This window comes from Arvicanthis niloticus, chromosome 9, assembly GCF_011762505.2.
Source record: "Arvicanthis niloticus isolate mArvNil1 chromosome 9, mArvNil1.pat.X, whole genome shotgun sequence".
Lineage (NCBI taxonomy): Eukaryota > Metazoa > Chordata > Mammalia > Rodentia > Muridae > Arvicanthis > Arvicanthis niloticus.
Window position 1 is genome coordinate 45,574,873 of NC_047666.1, and position 22,976 is coordinate 45,597,848.

Below are 22,976 nucleotides of genomic sequence, written 5' to 3' on the forward strand. Positions count from 1 at the left end.
GCCGCGACCCGGAAGTGCGCGTGCGTCCGGGGCCAGCAGGCGGAGAAGCAGGTCCTCAGAGTAGGAACGCCACGTTTTTAAGGCATCTTGGGGACTCCACTGTGCAGCGTGCGTCCGATCGCGCCCTTGGGAGGTGGCGGGAGGTGGAGGCTGCTCCCTGCTCTGAGCGACGTCCGGTCTCTCTTCATTGAGTCTTGGGTGGCTGTCGTATCTCAGGGCCGGTTCCGCGCAGATTTCAGGAGTTAGGGAAGAAAGCAGGTGTTTCAAATATGTGACCTGCTTGAGGGTAGCTGTTCTCGTGGCGCGCTACTTTTTTTGGGGGGGGGTCCTTTAAGAGCTCCCACCTCTTGGAGATCGAGCAGACGGCGAGAATTGCCGAGGCAACCCTCAAAGTTCCAACTTGGGAGGCAGTAACCTTAAGGCCGACGTTGCGTTAGGGACGAGGGTGATGAGCACGTGTGACTGATGTGTTCTGGAAACCTGCTGTTGCTGCAATCTAATGTTTTATTTTCTGGCACTCTAAGTCCCTCCTGCTTCCGATATAGTAAACGTAGCAAGAGTACTTGGGTAGCTGCCATCGAAGTGGTTTAGTGTTCCTTAAAGGATCACTTGCACATTTTTTATCCGGAGAAAGGAGTTTGCTAGTTGAGCTGTCTGACAGCGTTTGTTTGCCCTCCTTTCGAAGTTTAATTAGCGTACCTGTGTGTTTGCATTGTAGATGTGTGGTTGGTGACTTGTTTCCAGATGCAGAGCTTCCTGTATCCTTGGCACAGGCAGGTCCTGAGCTGTAGCTGGAGTAGATTGTGCCTTCTAAAGCGATACCTATTTACAATGAAGTTGCAATCTCCAGAATTCCAGTCACTTTTCACAGAAGGATTGAAGAGTCTGACAGGTGAGAAGTTAAGGTTGCCTCTGGGCTTTGGAATTGTTTACCACAGAAAAGTACAAGCAGACATCTTTCTGCCAGCGTTGAGATACTTTTGTGGCTCCAATGAAAGACAGACCTACTTGGGGTATATTGAAAATGGTGGGAATTTGACTGCAGCATGAAGCACAACCTTTCTGTGTCCCCCAAGAAATTTCATTTACCATACATTATGTAACGAGACCCAACATCTTTAGATATGTGTTCTCCTGAACGGAAGAGGAAACGAGCTTAGGAAGTGAAGCGCATGTCTGTTTCCCTAATAACTCATTGAAGGAGTTGGATTTTAAATTACAGAGTCTGATGTCACCCTGTTTGTTAACACTGAAGCTATGTTTTCCTTTGCTGTATTGCTCTCTGAGAGTACAGAAGGAAATAGAACTTTCCTCTTTTTTCTGTATATGCACCTATAAAGCTTGTAGATTTAAATATAAAGCTGCAATTTAAAGCCTGTTGGTATGTCAAAAATGGCTTCCAGGAATATAGTGTGTGATTGTGTAAACCACCTCAGAGACTGACATGCACTCCTTTTTAGTGTTGAGGTGAGCAGGGTATATGTTCTGTGTTGAGCTCAGAAGACTGCTTGTAGAAGTTAATAGTCTCCACTGTGTGTTCCAGGAATGCAACTCAGGTCATCAGCCTTGGTAACAAGGTCTTTTACCCACTCAGACATCTCCCAGGCCCTTGAAATACTTTTAAAACAATTGTTAGGATTCTGACTCTCCAAAGGACAAACATCTATTTGCTTTGTTTTTACTCCATAAATTTATGTTGAAGGAACCATGGGAAACATTGCTTTAAGATTATGCTATTCCCAAGGCTACTTTTCTACTCTTGAAATTCGATGATGGTAGTAGTTTAGTTTAGGTACTTACTGAGGAGAACATTTTAAGTTCTTTAGGTGAAGTAGAGGGTGTCAATTTGAGTTTATGATGCTGCTTACACTGTGATTTAGCCAGAGTAGAAAATGCCAGAAATTCTCTGTCCAATAGAAAACTAAAAAGAAATGAGTGAAATTAATAGTGTATGTAGAATATATAGGAACAAGTTGCTATCTGATGGTATTCTTAGCTTTTGGATTGATAGAAAGTAGTTGTTTGGTAAGCTATCTTTAATTTGTAGCTAGATGGTGAGACCTCGGATTAACACTAACTGGAAAGCCAGAGTAATCCTTCATGAACCATGCAAGGCATGCCTTAGATAGTGTTCATACTGTATATAGCACAAGTGCAGACTGGTTTCAAATAATATATACAGTTTTTTTTTTAAGGGTTCTTTGTTATAATATTTTTCATAAGTTTCCTACATAAGCATACTGTCTACATTTGTCCCAAAGAGAAAGAGTTTCATTCTAAAGTACACACATACACCATAGAGAAGCAAGCACAATTGTTTTATTGCTTGCTTTTCTGTTGATGATAATCATGTTTATAGTGGTAATTCTAAGGTGTCTTGGAATTTTGAACTATCTTCCGGATAAGAAAGAAATTTTTAAAGATCTCTCCTGCAGTTCTAAGGAGCAGTCTACAGTAGGAGAACCGTTTCCGAAGATAGGACTTGCTTTCCTTCTCATAGAAAACTGTTCAGTTCAGTGATCTCTACTGTCTGTAATATGTGACAGGACCTTGTGCTTATATTATTCTTAATCTTTAATCACACATTGTGCTAAAAACAACTAAAACTAGACAAACAAATCTTCTTCCCTCAGAATTATTTGCCAAAGAGAATCATGAATTAAGAATAGCAGGAGGGGCAGTGAGGGATTTACTAAATGGGGTGAAGCCTCAAGATGTGGATTTTGCCACCACTGCCACCCCTACCCAGATGAAGGAGATGTTTCAGTCGGCTGGCATTCGCATGATCAACAACAAAGGAGAGAAGCACGGGACTATCACTGCCAGGGTAAGTGCAGCTGAACGTACTGGCTATGGCATTCTGTGACTATGTGAAGTGTAACGGGTTTGTCCAAGTTTTAAAAGTTGGAGTGTAAACTGGAGTGTTTGTCTCAGTAGAAATGTCCATGCTCCCTACCCTTTGGAGTCTGTGCTCTTCCATTGGAGCTACTTATGTGAGTTTGATACTTTTCTCACTTTTACGTTTCTGAGGTAAAGTCAAGTAAGTCCTCTCTTGTAGATTATGTTTTTCATTTGTAGGTTTGAAGATACACTTCATTCCTGTGAAGCACGTCCTTACCTACCCCTCTCTCCACAGCAAGCCCATATAATTTCCCTTTGCCCATCTTTCTAGGGTATTGATACTATAGTTTTTCGATAATTCAGGTTCAGAGTTTGCATTTATGACTGTTATTTATAGCTGCATTCTGGAAATATACTGTATTCAGGCAGGTCTTCTGGACTGTTCCACAAGACACTACTATTAACTATGGGAGACACCACGCCATCTGTGTAGCTCCATAAACCCTTTGCAGTGGGCCAAGATGTGGGGGTGGACAACCGTGATGCTGCTGATCTTCATACCCTTTCCTTCTCTCACAAAACTAAACCAATCTGTGATTCGTTAACAAAACAGTTCTTTTAAAAAGAGGGACTATGATTTACAACAGGACATAAACTATTTTTATAGTTGTATCTCAAGTTTCAAAAGTTAAAAAAGTTAAAAGTAAAAAGTTTTAAATAAATATTAATGAAATTGCCTAGCAACAAATTTCTTAGAATATATCTCCTTTGTTAAATGAATGACATGTGATATACATTAAAGTGACTATAAAAGATGTAGTGTGGTAAATATAGAAACTAGTAAAGAGTTTGTGGGGCCATTGTCGTGACTCAGTAGGGAAAGCCACCTGCTCCCAAACCTGACAGCTTGAATCTTGTCCCCAGGACCCCAATAGCAGAAGGAGACAACAAATTTGGGCATGTTGGCCTTGGCTGTAGCACACACGTGTATACTTACGCTAAAAGTTCAAACAATAACAACAGAACTTGTGTTTTACTGCAGCTTCATGAAGAAAATTTTGAAGTTACTACACTCCGGATTGATGTCACCACTGATGGGAGACATGCAGAGGTAGAATTCACAACCGACTGGCAGAAAGATGCTGAACGAAGAGATCTTACTATAAATTCTATGTTTCTAGGTAATCTCTTGAGAAGATAGGACCAGTCTATCTGAGAGCCTCCTTTCTGTGTTAAGCCTGTGCTATGGAAAGGTTATCTAACATTAAAGTTGAACTTATGAGTCTGTTAGTTGAAGGTAACATCACTACCTGTAAACTGGAGTGTTTGTGTCTGTTTCCATTTTAGTACTGTAGTGAAGATTAAGGAAGTAACTGTTAGTGCTTAACTGGGGGTCAGGGGGAGGAGGGCTCAGAGTCTAGTGGAACCCAGAGTGCCTGCTTTGTTACAGCCTCTTATCAGACAGGTATTACCCAGTCTGAAGGAAATCTGAAAAGCTTTTCAAAAACTTGTATTGTGACTTAAAGGCTGAAATGTTATTTTTTTTAAGATTCCTGGATTTTAATTTTTTTAACCTGTTTTTTATTTATATGGTCTGCTTTTTGTTTTTGAATTTTGAGTGTGTGTTTAGGTCATCTTAGAAACTCTTCTCAATGTCTTGAATTCTGAGCTCATATGTATTTTGCCATCTTGGTCTGTTTATTTCAAAATAGCTTTTGCATATTAGGGAAATTAGCCATTAGTATCTTGGTATGGAGATAATTTTCCCCATAATTTTACTCAAGCTTGTAATTTTCTCGTTTTTCTTTTTGCCAATAAGCTTATATTTTCTAAAAAATGGAAACATTTTTTTGTAAACTGCACATCATGCACCCCAGTCCTACTCATCTCCCTGTCCCCTTGTATCAGCCCTCCTCCCTTGTAACCTCCCCAACAGAGGAAAAGCTTCTTTGGAAGCTAGAGTGTGTCAGTGTGTCTCACAGTATACCGTTTTGTCCACATTTCTCTGCTTGCAGATCTTCACTACAGTGATTCCTTGATCTGCTACAAGGCCTCTGGCCTGTAACTACTCTATCAATACTGAAACCTTACTAGGACTCATCTTGGATCTCCTGTTGTTGCCCTCGGTCGTGGAGATTTTGCAGCCTTGGTTTTGTAGGACCAGCCCATTCACACACTCCAGCAGTTCATAAATAGAGTACTACTCTGTCTGTTACAGTGTTTAAGATGATCTTGTTTCTGAATGCATGCAGATGTGTGTGCACAGAGATTGGGAAAGGTACCGAGCCAGGGTCTCCTATTCTCATCTTCGTAGTATTACGTCTTACGCTTAGAAGATTATTGCTGTTTATGTTCTGTGTCTATCTGGTGTTCTATCTGCTGTCTTCCCCTCCATCCTACTTTATACACATGTGGTAAATTGATTTTGTTTATTCTTGAAGGTCCTGTCTGTCACTTAGTAGTAATATATATGAATACTGTTACAACCTAGGCTTTCATTTTTAACTCTTACTCTTATTGAACTTGACTGTTTGGTAGTTTTCACTGTTTTTTCTTCCTACTAAATCCTTGCTAATGATTTTTCTTCTATTTTCTGATGACTAGGTTTTGATGGTACACTGTTTGATTACTTTAATGGTTATGCAGATTTAAAAAATAAAAAGGTTCGATTTGTTGGACATGCTAAACAGAGAATTCAGGAAGATTATCTTCGAATTTTAAGGTATTTCAGGTAAGAACTTAAAAATTTCAACAATAGAAAATTTCGGTTTTTTCATGTCACCCCTTGAGACACCCAGGTATCTGTCTTCAGTGTTGAGTAGCAACCTTTGGCCTTTATTCTGAAGTATACATAGCTGAACCATTCTTTGTAGTATGTTCTGTATAAAAGCTTTGAATTATTAATGTCTTTCCTTCATGGATTCTGTGGTTTAAATCCTTACCACAGGGCAGGTATTGTGGTAGGTGCTCTAATTACAGAGAAATGAGTTAAAGTGTCTGCTCTCACGAACTCAAGAGTCCAGATGCTGTGAAAACATATCTAGTGCCTCACCACAAAATGACACACATAAAGAGAATGCTATTAAGTGAGTGATACAACAAATCAGAGTTGTTGGAAAAACTTGCTAAGTGTGAAATGCATTGGAGTTGTGTGAGTATTAGTGGTTTTAATTTTTGTAGATTTTAAACAGGTGCACAAACATTAGCTATATATATATATACATCATGTATGTGTAATGTCTTGGTACATTGGAATTGAAGGTAAACATCTCTTCCCTCAAAGCGATCATGTTTCTGATAAAAGCATTCAATCCCCTTCTGAACTTTTTGTGAGCTACTCTGCAGCAATGATGAGATTGCCATCTGTGTGTGTCTGTACCTTAGTCCTCGTGGGGAAGTCAGCTGACATATGCTAGTCCTCAGCTTTTGAGCTTACCCTAGTTTGGTTACATGTGTATTATGCATTACTTGGCTTTCTATGTACAGATTATTTAACTCTTATCTCTATTTATTGTTACAAATGACAGGATATTGCTTCAAGAGTGGCAGATATGCCTATAATCCTAACACCAAGGGAGCCTAAGGCAGGAAGGTCATGAGTTCAGTGCCAGCCTTGGCTATACGCCAAGTTTGAGGCCACTGTCAGTTGGTCATCAGTACGTTTTCATTTCTTGGCTGTTTGTTTTCAGAAGTGAGCCACAGTGAACACAGGAGAGCCAACATTACCTCCTGACAGATGTCACATCCTTTGGATAGATAAACTCTAGGGTGCATCTCTTTTTGATTTTCAGAGGAACAGCTCCAGCTTTCACAGGGCTTGTACTAGTTTATTTCTGGTTAGTTTTACAAGTGGGTTTCTGTATAACTTTTGTCGCACTTGCTAACTTTGATAACAGCTATTCTTACTGTAATAAGGTCCTGTAATTTCATGCACATTTGAGTTTCTTCTATAATCTAAGTAATGCCTCATCAGATGTACCATTTACAAATATTTTGTAGGTTGAATCTTGATAATTTCTTACAAGTAATTTTTTTTTTTAAATCCAAACTCTGACCTTTAAGGAAAAATACCAAAATCAAAAAAAATCCCCTACCTGGCTAGTGTACATCTAGTAACACTTACTGTTCATTGGTTGAGATTACTCAGAGTACTGTGTAGCACAGCATATTTTGTCAGTAAATCCAAGTTTTCTAAACTTGTGTCTATGCAAACAGTCTGTTAGTAACAGTCCAAACATCAAGGCTTAAAAGTATAGCACTATCTATGCTTGGTTGATCACTCACCTAGATGTAGATGGGACATCCGTAGTAAAAATGGAAAATATTTTAAGTGGTGATCCAGGCATGTACAGAGGTAACAACTCTGAGGGTATCTCTCTTTTCTTTTGTAATCAACAAAAAAAGGTCACACATTATCAAATATCTTACAGGTTTTATGGCAGAATTGTCGACAACTCTGATGACCATGAGCATGACCGTGAGACTCTAGAAGCAATTGCAGAAAACGCCAAAGGCCTGGCTGGAATATCAGGAGAGAGGATTTGGGTAGAACTGAAGAAAATTCTTACTGGTGACCATGTAAACCATTTGATCCACCTGATCTATGACCTTGATGTGGCTCCTCACATAGGTGAGAACAGTTTATACAGATGTGAATTTCTAGCAACAAAATGCCTAGTGTAAAATTACATGAGGTAAAATGTTTTGTATTACGTACCTAAGGAATTTAAAGTAGTGAAATGAAATTCTGAGATAAACTTTGGGATTAAGGGTAGAAATAGTTTATTTATGGGTAAATAAATACTAGTTCAGCAAGAACACTTGAGTTTGATGAAGCTGTGTCATTACTGGCTTTGCAGGTTGAGTTGGTTTATCATCATAAAGAGTTCAAAATAAAAGTTCCTTCATAGAAAGTAGGAGGAAACAATGTTAATGCATAATAAGAGAAGAGCTGTCACAAGAATACTTAATATATAGAAAGGTAATTAATGATTATAGCCAATATGTTCTAGACAGTAACTTTAACTATTTCACAAGAACATAAAATTACTGAGTAGGGAATGGGTGCAGACAGGACCATGACTAAGAAGGCATATGTTGACGTGGTCACAGCTCCTGAGCTTCACACCACATCTTGCTACAGGAAACAAGAACATGATAGATAGATTTCCTCTAGGAGTTAAGGAAGTGACAAGTGGGCTGATAAAGCAGTGGAGAAAGAACACTACACATTCTTAAAAATCTGCATAGTTTAAGAGATGAGTGAGGGTTTTGTAGTTAAGAAAAAAATGACTTTTCTCCTTTCTTTATACAGGTTTACCTGCTAATGCAAATTTAGAAGAATTTAACAGAGTCAGTAAAAATGTTGAAGGCTTTTCACCAAAACCAATGACTCTTTTGGCCGCTTTATTCAGAGTACAAGATGATGTCACAAAACTAGATTTGAGATTGAAAATTTCAAAAGAGGAGAAAAACCTGGGTTTATTTATAGTTAAAAACAGGAAAGACTTGGTTAAAGCAACAGACAGTTCAGAACCACTGAGACCGTACCAAGACTTCGTTATAGATGTAAGTATGTATTAGGTTTGATCAGAAAATAGTTTGCACTAACTGGAGAGAAATAACTTTTCAAACTGTAGATTTGATATAAGTAATAGTAGAATGAAATTGTGAGTGTTTAGTATATGATAAAATCATGTCACTTAGTCTAGGGAACCGGATGCAACTGCCCGCATTTGTGAGCTGCTGAAGTACCAAGGAGAGCATGGTCTTCTCAAGGAGATGCAGCAGTGGTCTGTCCCGCCATTTCCTGTGAGTGGGCATGACATCAGGAAAGTGGGCATTTCTTCAGGGAAGGAAATTGGGATCCTGCTACAGCAGTTGCGTGAACAGTGGAAGAAAAGTGGTTACCAAATGGAAAAAGATGAACTACTAAGTTACATAAAGAAGACCTAAAAAAATGAGCTCCATATGAAACAGTGGAAAGTCTTGGTAAGACTGGTTTTCTTTCCTTCTATGTCTTACTGAAACCCTAAGAAACAGCATGAGTGTACATGGAAAAACTAAGCTCAAGCTTACCTCCTTTTAATACAGCTTAACTGAATTTTCCAAATCTTGAAGCAGCGCCAGGTGAGAAAAGTCATAGCTGTTATTTATTTAGACTGGCTGTTGATCTTAAAATGTGGTAACTGTGTTAAAATAACTTAGTTTATGTTGTCTTAGCTGTTTTCTGAATTAGTCCACAATGGCACCTATTTATAACAGGAGTGTTTCTTATTTCAGAAAGTTGTAGGAATAACAGGAGGGCTTGTGTTGAGACTCCTGCCTTTATATCAGGTGCCAGAGATAGTGAACACATTATTTTACTAATTCGATGGATATGGCTTAGATTTTTGATATTTTATAATTAACTCTACTTACTGCATAGCCACTCATGGATGTCTGTACAAGCAAACAGTAGCTTTTGGATTTTGAATTTTCTTGAAAGTCAAGTAGGGTTATGTTGTATAAAATAGGGGCATCAAAATCTCCTTCACCCAGGTCAGTAAATAACGTGGATTTTAAACTATGGAGTTCCCGCTGTTGCCATCTACACAGAAGGAGTGACACCAAAGCACTATGTCGTGTGTGTAAGATTCCTTTAAACAGCACTGTCTGAAAGTAATGGTAAACAGTATATGGATCATCAGATTATACTGCAGCAGTAAAGGCATAATTCCCCCACTTCATTACTGCAGCTTGAATGAAATAGATTTACTACTTTTTTAAAAAATGACATTGAGGAATAGCCTATTTGTGAGTTACATTTTATTACTGTACTTACACTTTTTAAGTATTTTACTTGATTACTTTGACATAATTCAACTAAATAGATTTGGATATAGATATTAGTGTTGGCCAGGTTAAAGATGCCCTTCAGTTGCTTTAACTTTATTCCCTAAATGGTATAATCCTAGAAATATATACTGTTCACTTACATTTGCAAATGAAATGTAAAATGGATATACACATTAGTTAAAGGGATCTACACATCACAGGCTCATCAAATAAATAGTGCAAATACACCAAATGCTATTTTTTTTCTGCTCAAACTGCTTATTTTACTCTTTAATATTTTCAAAATTTACAAATCAGTATCTCAGATAAGCTAAAGAAAACTGAAAGGAGCAAAGTCCTTTTAAAATTACACTGCTTTGCCTCTGTCTTGTGCTTACCAACCCAGCTTCTGGAACATTCATCATTTAGAGCAGTGGTGCCCCTATCCTGTTCCATAGCCATTCCCATTATTTCAACTGTGTTTTCTTATCCTATCATGACATAGATTCAACAGGATAAAGGCACCAAGCTATTAAAAGCAAGTATTTCTGAATCCAACCTTGTGTTTTACACTGCTCTCTCATTCCCTAAACCAATTGCTGTTGAACTTGGTAGCCAAATGTAGTAACCCACTATACACATTATCAGAGGCAGTTTTGTCTGGGCAGATCTGATTTGAGAAATTATCTGTCAGGAAGTCACTCCTACAGGTGCACTTATAAACAAAGTAGTACTTTATCTGGACTTATTTCATCTTCAGTCTCTGGTATTGTAGGTAACAGAGCAGAGCGAGTTAAGCCCCAAAATTTTTGAGGTGACATGTCTTTTTTGGTGGCTGTAAATTTCCATCCAATATGGCTTGCACAAATCTTGCACTGGGCAATGGTCCATGCATACCTATAAATTGAAGGAAAGAGAGAAGCTAAGAAAAACTATTTAACCTCTGGTCTAGGTTTGCCATTAAATTTCTCTTAAACCTCAAATTTACAAACCACTTTGTTATAATTTGGTACTGTATTGATACTCTGGTTTGTAATTTATTACTGCACTTGTCTTTTATGTTGCTGTTGGCTCCAGCTTTAACCCCACTGCTTGCTTCTACATTTCTGTTGGAGATATAGCTGAGGCAGATGAAGGAGAGCATGAACTACTTCTCTCAGATGGAGGATTCTGCATATTGTGCTTAACATTAGCATATTAATGTTAGCTTTAAAGAATCCTCAAGAATGATGCTAAATAAGAGGATTTTCTTCAAGTGCAAGGATAGTAAGTCACTAATCCCTAATTCTGCCACTTCCAAAGAAAAAGGGAGACCCAGATTAAAGCAAGCTAGAAAAAAGCAGGATTTACTGGTTTCTACATCTCATGTCCCTGCTTTGACCTATGGATGAAATGATTAAACTATTTCTGTCCTGTTTGTCTGGTGTCATTTCTAGAAGCTTTGTTTAAGACTAAATGAAGAGTCAACAACAACAAAAAACAGCCATATTACCCGGGAAACCAGCTGTGCACTGTAGAAGGCCGGCCTATCAGATTCAGATTGGAAGCTTTGTACACAGTCAGTGTCTCATGTACATATCCATGAGGATTCACATATGCTGCCATTGGACCACATAAAGATAAACTGCAAACAAAGAAACAATGTGGAGAATAAGACAATGAAAAGAAAAAGAGTAATTCCAATTTTTTGCTTATTTGGGATATGTTATGCTTTTTAACCTTTCAATATTAGATATTATACAGGACTTTCTGTAAAATATAAGGCCAGTATACAGGAGTTTGGCAGATATTCGATTGGCCTGAAAATGTTCTTTGATGATTCAAAGGGAAATACAAAGCCTAGTGAGGTCATGTTTTTATCTTTAGACAGGCTTTACCCAGATTATCAGCTTCCTTACCTTCTTGATTTATAATTCTAATGAATTCATCAGTGTTATGTTTGACAGCATTAACACATATTCAGAGACCTACCCCAATTTTGGTCCTGTGTAGCAGAACTAGCTGAAATGTAATGATTGAAGCATTCATATTATGCTTCAAGATAGGACGTCTCTATACAAAAATTAAGGGGAAAAACATTGGATAGATATTAGAGATGTTTCCAGGCTGGAAGACAGCCTTCCCTGTGTTTATGCTCTTTACTGAATATATTTTTAGGCACTGGAGGAAATATGGAAAGTGGAACCACAGAATTCTGAAAGGGAAGTTGGAAATATATTGAGAGAGAGATTAAAAATACAGTAAAGATCTTACCTAAATATTTCATTCTTTGTCGTTATTTCTGTTTCTTGACATTGTTTACAGCAAAGGGAAGTACACTAAAAAGATTAAATGAAACAATAGGCATGTTACCCAGGTGATGAATAAACTTCTCTAGGGAACTAATGTCTTGGGTTGTAGAGATCACACTTCCAAGCAAACAAATTTACATTATAGACTGCAAAAATAATTTGAAATGGCTCAAATTTTCCCATTGAATGAATAAAGTATATTCAGTTGGACAATATTGTTTATATATTCCTAATCTGCCAAACTTGAAATGGTCTAAGTTACAGGGCACTTCAGATTAGAGATGTTTTTAATGCAAACTGTAGCAGTAAACACTTGTAGTATCTGACTGTGTTAGTACATGATCACAGTAGCTTGTGATCTCAGCTGTCTACATATCCTGACTGAAATCTAAACCACAGACATGGACGCTTTACTCACTTTGTTCATGATGTCTAACTCACAGCGAAGCCTTTGAATAGCACTGCCAATTTTAAGGAGCTGAATTCTCAATACATCATCAATAGGAAGACAAGCAGCTACTCTGTAAGAAAAGTCTTAAAAGACAGAGTGAGGTTTGCAGGCTTTAAACTTAGGAATCATTAATATACACTTAAGTTATTTTCCTTTAAGTCATACATGTACATAAACTGGCTTATAAACGAACAAAGATGACACAGAAAGCTAAGTCTTAGAGCCAGCTTCTCTTGTAAAGGCTCTTTAAAGAACATGAAGGATCTCCACTTCTGCAATTCAACTTAAGTTAGAAAATTAACAATAAGAGGATTCCATTGTGGATTGAAATATTAATTTCATTTAAAAATGTTCAAAGTAAAAGAAATGTAAATGCTTTTTCAGAATTCAGAGGTTGCTTTAAACAGTAATATTTAAGGCTTTTTTTTTCCTTTTTCAGCAGCATGCAATACAGCAAGCACTTGCCATACCTATTGGATTTGCAGGAAGAGAGTCATCTTTGAGATTTTCATCCCATTCCCGTAGCTGTTTCTTAATTCTATCCATTAATGTTTCCTGGTTTGGAACAAAAGCCACAATAAGGTTCGACCCTTAAAAACCATACACTGGTACTAAACCTGAGACCAGGTATAATGTCTGTATTTTAAAGGTGAAATTGGTTAAATTTAATTCCCAGGCTTCTTGCCTTTAGGCTGTTTTATACCAAGGAGAATGATTCTAAATGCCTTTGGATGCTCTTTAGGCTCCTGCTAGAACTGGACCCTCTTTTGACTCAAGTACTTTTCTGACTTCGTGCAAATGACACTGTGCTCCTGTAGTAACACTTACTATCTACACACTTCACCTGACAACTAGTTTTTATATAAAAAGTGCTGTCTGTCTTTTCCCAGGCATTAGCACACTCTCACAGGCTGCATCTGAGCCGTTGTGATGACTCAAAAGCTGCTGAAAGGCACACACCAACTCCATTTCCCTTCAGTGGTATGTACATCATACATGCTCATATTGTTTAACTTTTCTAGTTTTTAATTTTCTTGGCAGGAATTCACTAAGAAATACAACATTTGTTTAATGCTTACTATGTATTATTATACCCATCTGTCCCAAATCAGAGTAACTGACATGGAGCGTTGAAGGTAGTCTGTTTGTTCCAAATCAAGATTCTTTACATTACCCTAGTATTGTTTTCCTAGTGGGTTTGTAAGCAGGGGCAGTGTACTCTTGTACCTGACAAGCACAAGCCTTTGCAGGTGCACATGCTAATGTTGCAGAGATATGCAAGAATATACTTACTTGGAAAATAGGTATTGAGATATAAGAATTCTTATATTCTTAATTTCGGTAACCAAAGTTTATCATCATATTTTGCTATGTTACAAATTATAGGACTATAAAAATTCTAATAAAAGACAACTTCCCAGTAACACCTGCCTGTTTTACTTTAATAAATTACAAACAAGTACTGAAATAACATACAAGTTTCAGTCAAGTTACTTACAGCATCATATAATGAATACAGCCAGCGAGGCCACGATGTCAGATTTGCACAGTGAAACTTTCTCTGAAACAAAAAGTGCCACTTATTAAAATTCAAGAGAAAGATTCTAATAATACAAATAGTAATATCTGAAAAATGATTAGTCCTATAAAAACACTTCCAATTTTAAAAAGATAATCACCAACAGATTATCTGAAATGTATTCACAATCTGAAATGTTTGACAATTATACTTTTATGCTTTTGAAATACTAGATCTGGAATCCTCATTCTTATAGAGATGTAAATACTTTGAATACCTTAATGACAAGGATTCACACTGAGAAATGCTGCTCACAAAGTATACTGAACACTATGTGAGTGGTGAAACTGTACACTTAGCTACATGGTACACCCTATTGCTTCTAGATTACAAGCTCACACAGCATTTGTACTGAATATGGTAGAGAACTAAAACACAATAGTGTACTATAAACTACGCTTTGACAAGTATAAAAGAATGTTATGCTAATATGGGACCTTTATCATGGGTAGATTATGCAGATTATTAATTGTTCTGATGGGGGAGAAGGAATAAGACGACGACCTAGCCTATTATTGTCTAAATATTGCACAGAATATATGTAATATATATTAAATATATGAATTATTTTCTTCAGTAATCTTGCCCAAGATAAATTCTCCAAATAGAGGGTTTAGAGGTGTATTTCAAGGGGATACGATTCTTATTTGCAAATATTTTAGGAGTTACAACTTGGTAGAGATCGATTTTCTAAAGCACACATTGGGCTACAGCTCAAAGTAGATACTTGAAAGAAAAAAAAAATAGAGCTTGGCATAAACTTGTATTTCAGTCTACCTAGAGATGATCTGGATAGTTTTCTACTAAAGCTCAGCTCAGGAATCTAGCCTAATGAGCCAGAGCAAAAGATTTAGGTCCTCTGCAGTAAGCTGTCCTTTGTATCTCAGGCCAAACATTACTGTCATAGTTCAATTATAGATTTTTTTTTTAATGTGGTACCAGTAATAACACATAACTAAGGTGTAATCACCATGAAAACTATTAATACTGTGGCAAGAATTTCATCTTCTATTACAATACCAGATGGCTACTAGAAGTAACTCCATTTTAAAGGTAAGTAAAGCCAAGCACAGGAGGTCACATATTTTATAATGGAAGTAGCTAGGATTTAATCAGTGTTTATTCAATGTGTTCATCATTTTTGTATATTTAGGATATTATGCATCTATAATATAACTAATATAAAAGAGTAAATCACAGCCCATGAGGCTTATACTTTTGGGAAAGAAGTCTACTTCCTAAAATTAGAAATACTTTAAATTACAAATAACAGGAAACCAAGAAAAAGTTTCTGTTGCAGTGGCTGTCACACGTTCAACTAGGTAGTAAAACATACTTTCATATTAAGATGATCACTTCTTTAGCACCAAGGCATAAAGCATAGTGCAAAAGTATAAATTGACACAAGATAAAGAGAAGCCCAATGCACTTATTTACATAATTATAAGGAAAAGATACGTGACATCTTAACATAGTAACAGGAACGCACTGACAATACCATCGTTTTGCATGGCCTCAACATACAAACAAGCTGGTGTCTTAATTCCCTTTGAAGCAAAGGACTTCTAAAAATCTTTTATCCTGTACAAAGAAATGTATTTAATATGCTTTTTACAGTAATCACACCAATGGAAAGGAAAACTGTTAGTTCTTACAGAGCAACCACCTAAACACTTATCCATGAGTCCTCTTGACTTGCACAGGGAGTGGCTTCTCTTTTGTGTCAGTGCTGTTGAACCTTCACAGTTCACAGGTGTTCCTAAGGATTACTTTGTAAAAGTATTATCCTATAATAAATCTGAAATACTAGCCAGAAAGCTGAGGTACTTAAAGAGCCTAAGGACTGTCTTCACACATGTTGCAGTCGTTCAGGGAACAGTTTACTGATGATCATACACATAAAGTCCCTTGAAATGAAACTGCAAGAATTTTTAAAAATTGTGAAAAGCCTATCAAATTCACAATGAAACTGATAATAGGGAAAAGTTAAAAGTAATCATTCTACTGACTTCCTTTACATGGGCCAAGAGATATTTTTGGTTTGATCTCCTATTAAAATGAATTGTTTTTCTTTCATTTATCAAATTTCTCTTGGTACTAAGAGCTGCTATGATCTTTACTATTCTAGTGTTTTATAAGCTGGTGGTAGATACACAAATATATATGCATAATATGTGTGCAAAAATCACAAGTCTTTCTGTGTCGATAGAATACACAGGACCTAACTTATATTAGGAAGTTTTACTAAAAAATAGCAGTGAGAAGGCCAGAGACCCTACTTGTATTCAGTGTTTACAAACTTGAGAAAGCTACAACAGTACAGTACATATAGACAATAACAGGAGAAGTAAAAGTTAAAACCTGTCTGGTCAGAGGTGGATACTCAAATTGCTGAAGAACAACAAACTCTTGCCAACTGTCATAGGGCAAATATGAGCCACCTGGAGATAATAATGTTCATAGGAGGATAAACATGGACTTTTGTTTACAAGAGAAAAAATACGTACATACCCTTTCTTAGGAAGTTACTAGTTATAATTTAGAATTCTAAGGCAGCACACTAAACTATACTTACATAAAGTCAAAAACTCCCTGTAAAATAGCACACCAAAATCAAAACTAACTGATGACAACCGAGAGGAAACAAGTGTATTACAATGACAAAACTAATGAGTTCTTGGAAGCCAGTGAGCCTGTAGGAAAAAATATAAACAGAAACTTCATAGACAAACACACAAAGCCATTAAATGAAATGCTAAAAGCAATTATGCAAGTTAAGTTAAATTCATAAGGCACACTTGTCAGATCAACAAACATGGTTGCGTACTGTGAAACCACAGGAACAAAAAATATTTCCAGCATGACCTCTCTTATAAGGGGCTGTTAAAATCAACTCCAAGCCCTCATTACTTCACCTCACTACCAAGGTTGAGCATATGTACCTGTGCAAAAAGAATCTGTACATTTAGTGCAGCTCAAGTCAACGAGGTTGGTGTGTTGTTACAATGTAACCACACAACAGCCTGCCGCAGCTTTAAAAAAGGAATGATGTCAAAGGATACAGAAAAGTTTCCTAAAAGACAGTTAGCAAAGAGAAGGATAGTGGCTATCCTTTTACATAATGTTTAAGAAAAATGAGTTTTCATATCTTCTTAAACTCCAGAGGACAAAACGTTAGCCTTTGGGAGCTTATTTGAGGGCCCTGCCTTTGTAAGTTAGTGCCCGTAACAACCCTGCTCCACAGGATGCGCAGGAACAACCTTGTGGATAAGCATTCAACACTACACTTACTTCATATTTCAACTCTGGAATTAACATGGCAAGTGTTATATATGGATACCTTTGGACAAAAAGGTAAATTCAAGTTTGTCATCTGAGACAATGTCTTCCAACCATTATAGTAAGTTTAGAAAGGTGTCATAATGCAATAATAGTAAAAAAGAAAAAGAAAAGCAGAACAAAGTAAACACCGGTTTCAAAGCCCAAATATCAGAAAATCAACTCTCTATACAGAATGAGATCGAAGTGTTTCTCAATTAACTTGGCTAATGTTTTTCCCTTCTCAATATCCACTATGTTGAAGTGTGTGCATATGTCTATCAGGTCTCTACCGCTACTTGTCACAATGGGACACTGCACACAGAACACTTAAGGAAGCTTCACCACTATTTGAGGTGATCTGGGAGTAGTTGGTTAACTATATCCCAGGAAGACCATATTCTCCAAGATCCTTTATCTTCCTTGTAAGAGGAATAAACTACCTTCAAATCATTCTAGAAGTTTCTCAATTCTGCCACCTTAATTACTGCTCAGCCATGAAAAAAGGACTCATACTTTTTATACTTTACTTTGTGGTGGGATGTACAAGTGAGTTTGAATAAATTCTTTGAAGAAGACTGAACTCACCCCAGGTCTGTCTAAGCACAAGCAATGCATGCCCCATTTTCAAAGTAATCAAATGTCCACTTACAAGCACAGTATGCACACTTAACAGGAAGTCCTGGCCAACCATCCCTGGAGCACTACTTTTTTACAGTCTATATTTTTTAGACACAGAATGAATCTAAGAGGTACAACAGAGTTTACTAGTCAGTGGGTACAATATACATTTTCTAAAAACAGTTGTTTTACTTATGTTTTTTGACTTCAACAAGGAAACCTTTGAAACAATCTGAAAAATTCATAAGCTGAAGGATTCTTTTTCTTTTCTTACTCTCTTAAAACCTTCTGTGTTCCCCTTCCCCATTCCCTACTTCCTTTTGTTGAGGCCTTGGTGACTTTCTGACAATCTGCAAAGGGCTACTGAGGGCAAGTTCAGGATGACAGAAAAGACCACACAGTAATGTCAGGTACCTGTCCCCGGACAAGCACAGACCAATCTTTGCTTTTGAGCCAGTGAGCAGTCCAGTTGCAAAAAAATAAATAAATAAAATAAAATAAAATCAGTATTCAATGTAAACATGCTGAGAAACTTTAGCCATGGATTATGAAGACTTTAACCAGTAAGTAACACAAAGTTAAAGGTCATAAGTTGTGTTCTGTGTTTAACTGAAGTTCAAGTTTAGAATTGCAAGGTCCTGTGAGCTGGACAGGATTTGCTATACAGGCCAAAAACAATCAGTTATTTACCACAGTCCCATCATACATTTATAACTTTTCAAAGAGGAGGTTAGAAAATAGATATAATTAAGGATTCCCATTACCATCCCAGTTTGAATTATAATCTTAATATATAAGTCCTGCTGAAAAAATATCGAGCCATTGAATGAACAACTAAAGACGGACATGACATGTAGGAAGCATGTTGATAGGAATTTTCCACATAACCACTTCACTAGGAAACAAGTGGCAGACACATAATTAAGCATTAAATAGCTTAATTAGAAAAATAAAGCCTCCTTGACAGAGTTATCTTTTGACATACTTGGTCTAAGAATTATTTTCAAAATCATTGTGAATATAATTCCCCACTGTTGTATTGATAAATACAGGTAAATACCTTGAAAATCTCTATACCCAGTTTGGAAAAGGAAGCACTGTGCAGATAGGCCAAAAGCTGCCTGCAACTTAAGGCAGTAACAATGTCAAAGCTTCAAAATATATTTCTTTCATTATCCTTTTCCATGTGTTTAAGACATCTAATTATGCTTCTTAGAAACAGTAATTAAGGCATACTATTCATGAATGGCTAACAGAATGGAGAACAAGAAGAAAAATTAATTGTATACCCTAACAGTTATGAGACCATCAAACACAACTTCTCTAGAAAATAAACACTAAGTGTGATAGAACAGTGAAAAGAAAATGATACTTGTCACAAAAATGATACATGAATTCATATCAGTTGAGGATCCCACACTACTTACATCCAAGTGTAAAGCTTCCCTACTCTAACTCAACAAAGAGTAAGGTAATGATTCACACACTTTCCATGTTTATAATGGAAATAATATTTTTGTACTTTTACAAAGTACTAAAAAAAAAAACCCCAATTTACAAATTAGTACATTTCTCAGTTTTGGGGAAATCATAAACTTAGGAAGCACATTTTATACTTAAAACTGTACTTCCATGCACACCTACAGTGAGGTTCGTACCTCACCAATGAGGCACAACACCTTTCACTTCGGTCCTAAGAGGTGAAATCATTTAGCCAAAGAAATACATAAGAAATAATGCCCAAGGAAACATAGTTGGGTTTTCTCAGCTGGGATCAAATGTAAGGCCTTGAACATGCTAAGCAAGACCTCAACCACTGAGCTACATTCCAGCAACACAGAAGCAATACCTTAAACTTTCAGGTCAATTTCTGGCAGGAGGCATGGAGAAAATCAACTGATAAAATCTTTCCTCTGTAAAGTCCCAGGACAGCACTCCTTTCTCCTGCCAGTGAATGCTAGCCCAAACAACTCTGACCCTTCTTCAATGCAGCACTTAACTCAAAGCCAAATACATGATCAGAGTTCCTATGGAACTTTGGTTGCTACGGAAACTAAGAGCCACAGGCCATTAATATATGCATGATAGGCATAAAATCAAGAAAGTCTTACAATTCTGAGACATTTCACCACTACTGTAAGCTACTTTTCATGAATAAAGGCTGGCGAATTATTTTTAAATCCATCTATGATCAAGGGAGCTACAGTATCTATAGAATGTCATGAGAGTTGCGACTTTTTAAAAGCAATCTGTCTTCAGTTCTAGAAGACGCATAAGAAATTAGCATCTCACCTTCTGGTATTTCTGCCACCATTTACATGAATACTGGTCTTCCCAAGACATAGGTTTTGAAGGAAATATCTGGCACTTATTGAGTGATTCTAACTGAACTGCAGACATGGTTGACGGCAACACACACTCTGGCAAAATTTGCACTTTAGCTTGCTGGATTCTAAAATAAAGAGAATCAAGCATGTTGTTCATTTTTAAGACACACTAAGTTAAACTCTAAGTTTCTCGACATAGTATAATTTTAAATATTAAGACTTTCCCAAGTTCCCCGTATTAAGCAAATTGACCAAATGGTAATATATAAATACACACAAGAAATTCAACACAATTTTAATAAATCTTAATATAAAGTATGAGATAACTTAGATATAGATTTTAGTCTCAGAATTAGAATCAAGAGATTATACATTTCAGATAAATATGCAGGCACAAATGAAGCAAAATTTATTTTAAAAACTCATCATAAAGGTTACAAATTATCCTGACACATCTAATTTCTTAGATAATACAACTTTCTATCCCCTAATCTCTAGACTGTGGGCCTCACACACTCTTTCTGTATCATTAATATCCAGAGAACAAAAACAGGTAGAGAAAGAATGGACAAAAAAATCCCATACAAACGTACTCTGGACAGTAAGATACAGCATTATAAACACCACACACACACACACACACAGACACACACACACACACACACACACACACACAAACTCAGACATACACAGTTCCTAAACAAAAATTTATTGTACCAAAGACACTGTGGATCCAATGTCCTCTATATCATACCAGGTCTTTCTTTGCAGCACCAGCTTTCAACACAGGAGCTGAAATGAGCCTTCAAGGTCTCTATTCAGAATGTCTGTGGATGTGGGCATGCATGCCCGTGTGTTTGTGTCTGCTGGTTTTCCCTAATGTGTTTATGACAGTTACTTTATGATTATAGTAACACTGTTTTATAACAAAGGTTATAAAAGCATGTGAAATTGAGGAAACTCTGAAAACTTTAGGATTTTGCATTCCCACTGACTAGGGACTATTTTTATAATGCTTGTAAATAAGGAACTACAAGTGTAGATGGCTAATGTATAAATAAAGTCACAGAGCATCTACTGCATCCCAGTAATCACCTCAGCAAATGTGGTTCAAAGAAAACATTATCTCTTCAAAACCAAAATGTTACAATATTTTAATTTTCACCTAAAGTGTTTGTGATATATATATAGTTCAAACTTTTTTAACTACAAATTACTTATCTCAGATTGACAGGTAAGAAATCTTAGAATTCCAGCAGGATGTGAATTTCTCTTTTCTATATACTTGTAAGAAACAGTTTCTGAAGGGTCCCACTCTTTGAAAAACAGACTTTTAATAGGAAAGGCTAGAAGGTAACACTGTGCTTTTCATATATGAAGTGTAATTTAGGTTAAAAACAAAAACAAAAATTGAATCTTAAACTGCAGATTTCATAGGGTTAAGTTCCCAATGTGATAATAAGAAATTCTGGTATAATGGTCAAAATTTGAAAGTCAGAATGTGGAACAAATGAGGTGTTTCTTATTTATTTGTATAATTTTGGGCAAGTAACCTCTCTGGGTACTTATGCTTATTCACTTGCCAAAAGAAGAGACTGTCCTAGACCACCTTCATGGTTTCTATCATTTGACCATTTTAAGTGATGGTTGTAGACAAGGGACAAAGTAGGGGCAAAGAAATCTTCTTCCACAGGGCTTTTAAGCTGAGTCATATCTTTCTGAGAGGTCTTAATACACAGTGAAATATGGAATACTAGAAATAATTCTCCTTTCCAAGGCTTGTCCTCCTGTCAGTGCAACATCAATTTTCTCTAGATTCTAACCATGTTTCTTATTCTACTTTCTGACAGTGACTACTTCCACCTTATGTTTTAGAGTTTTATACAACCAGTTATTGAAGTCACATACAGAAATATACTATCTCCCAAGTCAGTTTCTTTCATAGCTTCTAGAAAGTAATATTCAAAGGTAACCAATGTGTATCAAGATGCATACAGGAAGTAATTACAATTTGTTAGTAACAATTAGCCAGTTACTACAGTATTGACCACCAAATGACCGCTGTTCTCATTCACCTAATGCTACCCCAAATGCAGACCACAAAAGTTTCAGTCACATCTCCAGCAGCTTGCCTACGCAGAGACTCAGGCAGAGCTTTAGGAAGGTTCTGAACTTGCATAATAAAATGTTCTAGAGAAGGACCAGGAGAAAACCAAGCCACTCAAGACTCAACACCCACCCAATGTCTTGTCTCAAATGCCTGACTTGTACACACATGTTACTTAATATTTACAGCTGTTTACGAGTATGAACATAACAGGCAATGAATCTTGTCCTCACATGACTGCAGCTCACATTCTTGTTGATTCCTATAATCTTCAAACCTGCCTGTGCTTGGTTACCACGTGAAATAAAGATGCCTGACAGAACTTTCAATTCTGACCACAGACTAGTGAACAATTCCCCACAAACAGGTAGAACCCAGAGAGGCTGTCTCCTAAGACATAACAGGTGTTTCCTGTGTGCCCGAGACAAGACATGAACCAGGTAAGACAAATGCTTGCTTCTAATTCATTTTCTTTTTAAGAAGATGGGCTAAGCCAGCAGAATTTAATAGAAAGGTATAAACAAACTGTATTTCCTGACCATATGAAAAGCTACGTTACTATCCCCAGGGACCTTCTAAGCTTCACACGGTGCAGAGACAACAGCATTTCTTCACTACTCATATA

The 22,976-nt window shown here is 36.8% G+C and overlaps 2 protein-coding genes across 6 annotated transcripts in view; one reads left to right on the forward strand and one right to left on the reverse strand.

The window, feature by feature from the left end:
* On the forward strand, positions 1-11,915 carry Trnt1 (tRNA nucleotidyl transferase 1). 4 transcript variants are annotated; one of them, XM_034511320.2, is made up of 9 exons: positions 1-108; positions 719-892; positions 2,634-2,827; positions 3,884-4,022; positions 5,446-5,572; positions 7,272-7,471; positions 8,156-8,409; positions 8,548-8,832; positions 11,094-11,915. In XM_034511320.2, the coding sequence occupies exons 2-8, from the start codon at positions 745-747 to the stop codon at positions 8,794-8,796; spliced, it is 1,311 nt and encodes a 436-aa protein (XP_034367211.1). In that variant the 5' UTR covers positions 1-108; positions 719-744; the 3' UTR covers positions 8,797-8,832; positions 11,094-11,915. The 4 variants fall into 4 exon arrangements, with proteins under 4 accessions (XP_034367211.1, XP_076796315.1, XP_076796316.1 ...); XM_076940200.1 differs by having other exon boundaries at positions 6-60; XM_076940201.1 differs by having other exon boundaries at positions 10-51; positions 11,094-11,282.
* Crbn (cereblon) overlaps positions 7,600-22,976 on the reverse strand; it is a 20,768-nt gene continuing 5,391 nt past the window's right edge. For both annotated transcript variants that reach the window (XM_034511319.2, XM_034511317.2), the window contains exons 5-11: positions 20,210-20,369; positions 13,898-13,960; positions 12,870-12,954; positions 12,367-12,482; positions 11,911-11,975; positions 11,150-11,281; positions 7,600-10,554 (exon numbers count right to left, since the gene is read on the reverse strand). In XM_034511319.2, the coding sequence (XP_034367210.1) occupies positions 10,374-10,554; positions 11,150-11,281; positions 11,911-11,975; positions 12,367-12,482; positions 12,870-12,954; positions 13,898-13,960; positions 20,210-20,369 (802 nt within the window). In that variant the 3' untranslated portion in view covers positions 7,600-10,373. The remainder of the gene's footprint in view (positions 10,555-11,149; positions 11,282-11,910; positions 11,976-12,366; positions 12,483-12,869; positions 12,955-13,897; positions 13,961-20,209; positions 20,370-22,976) is intronic.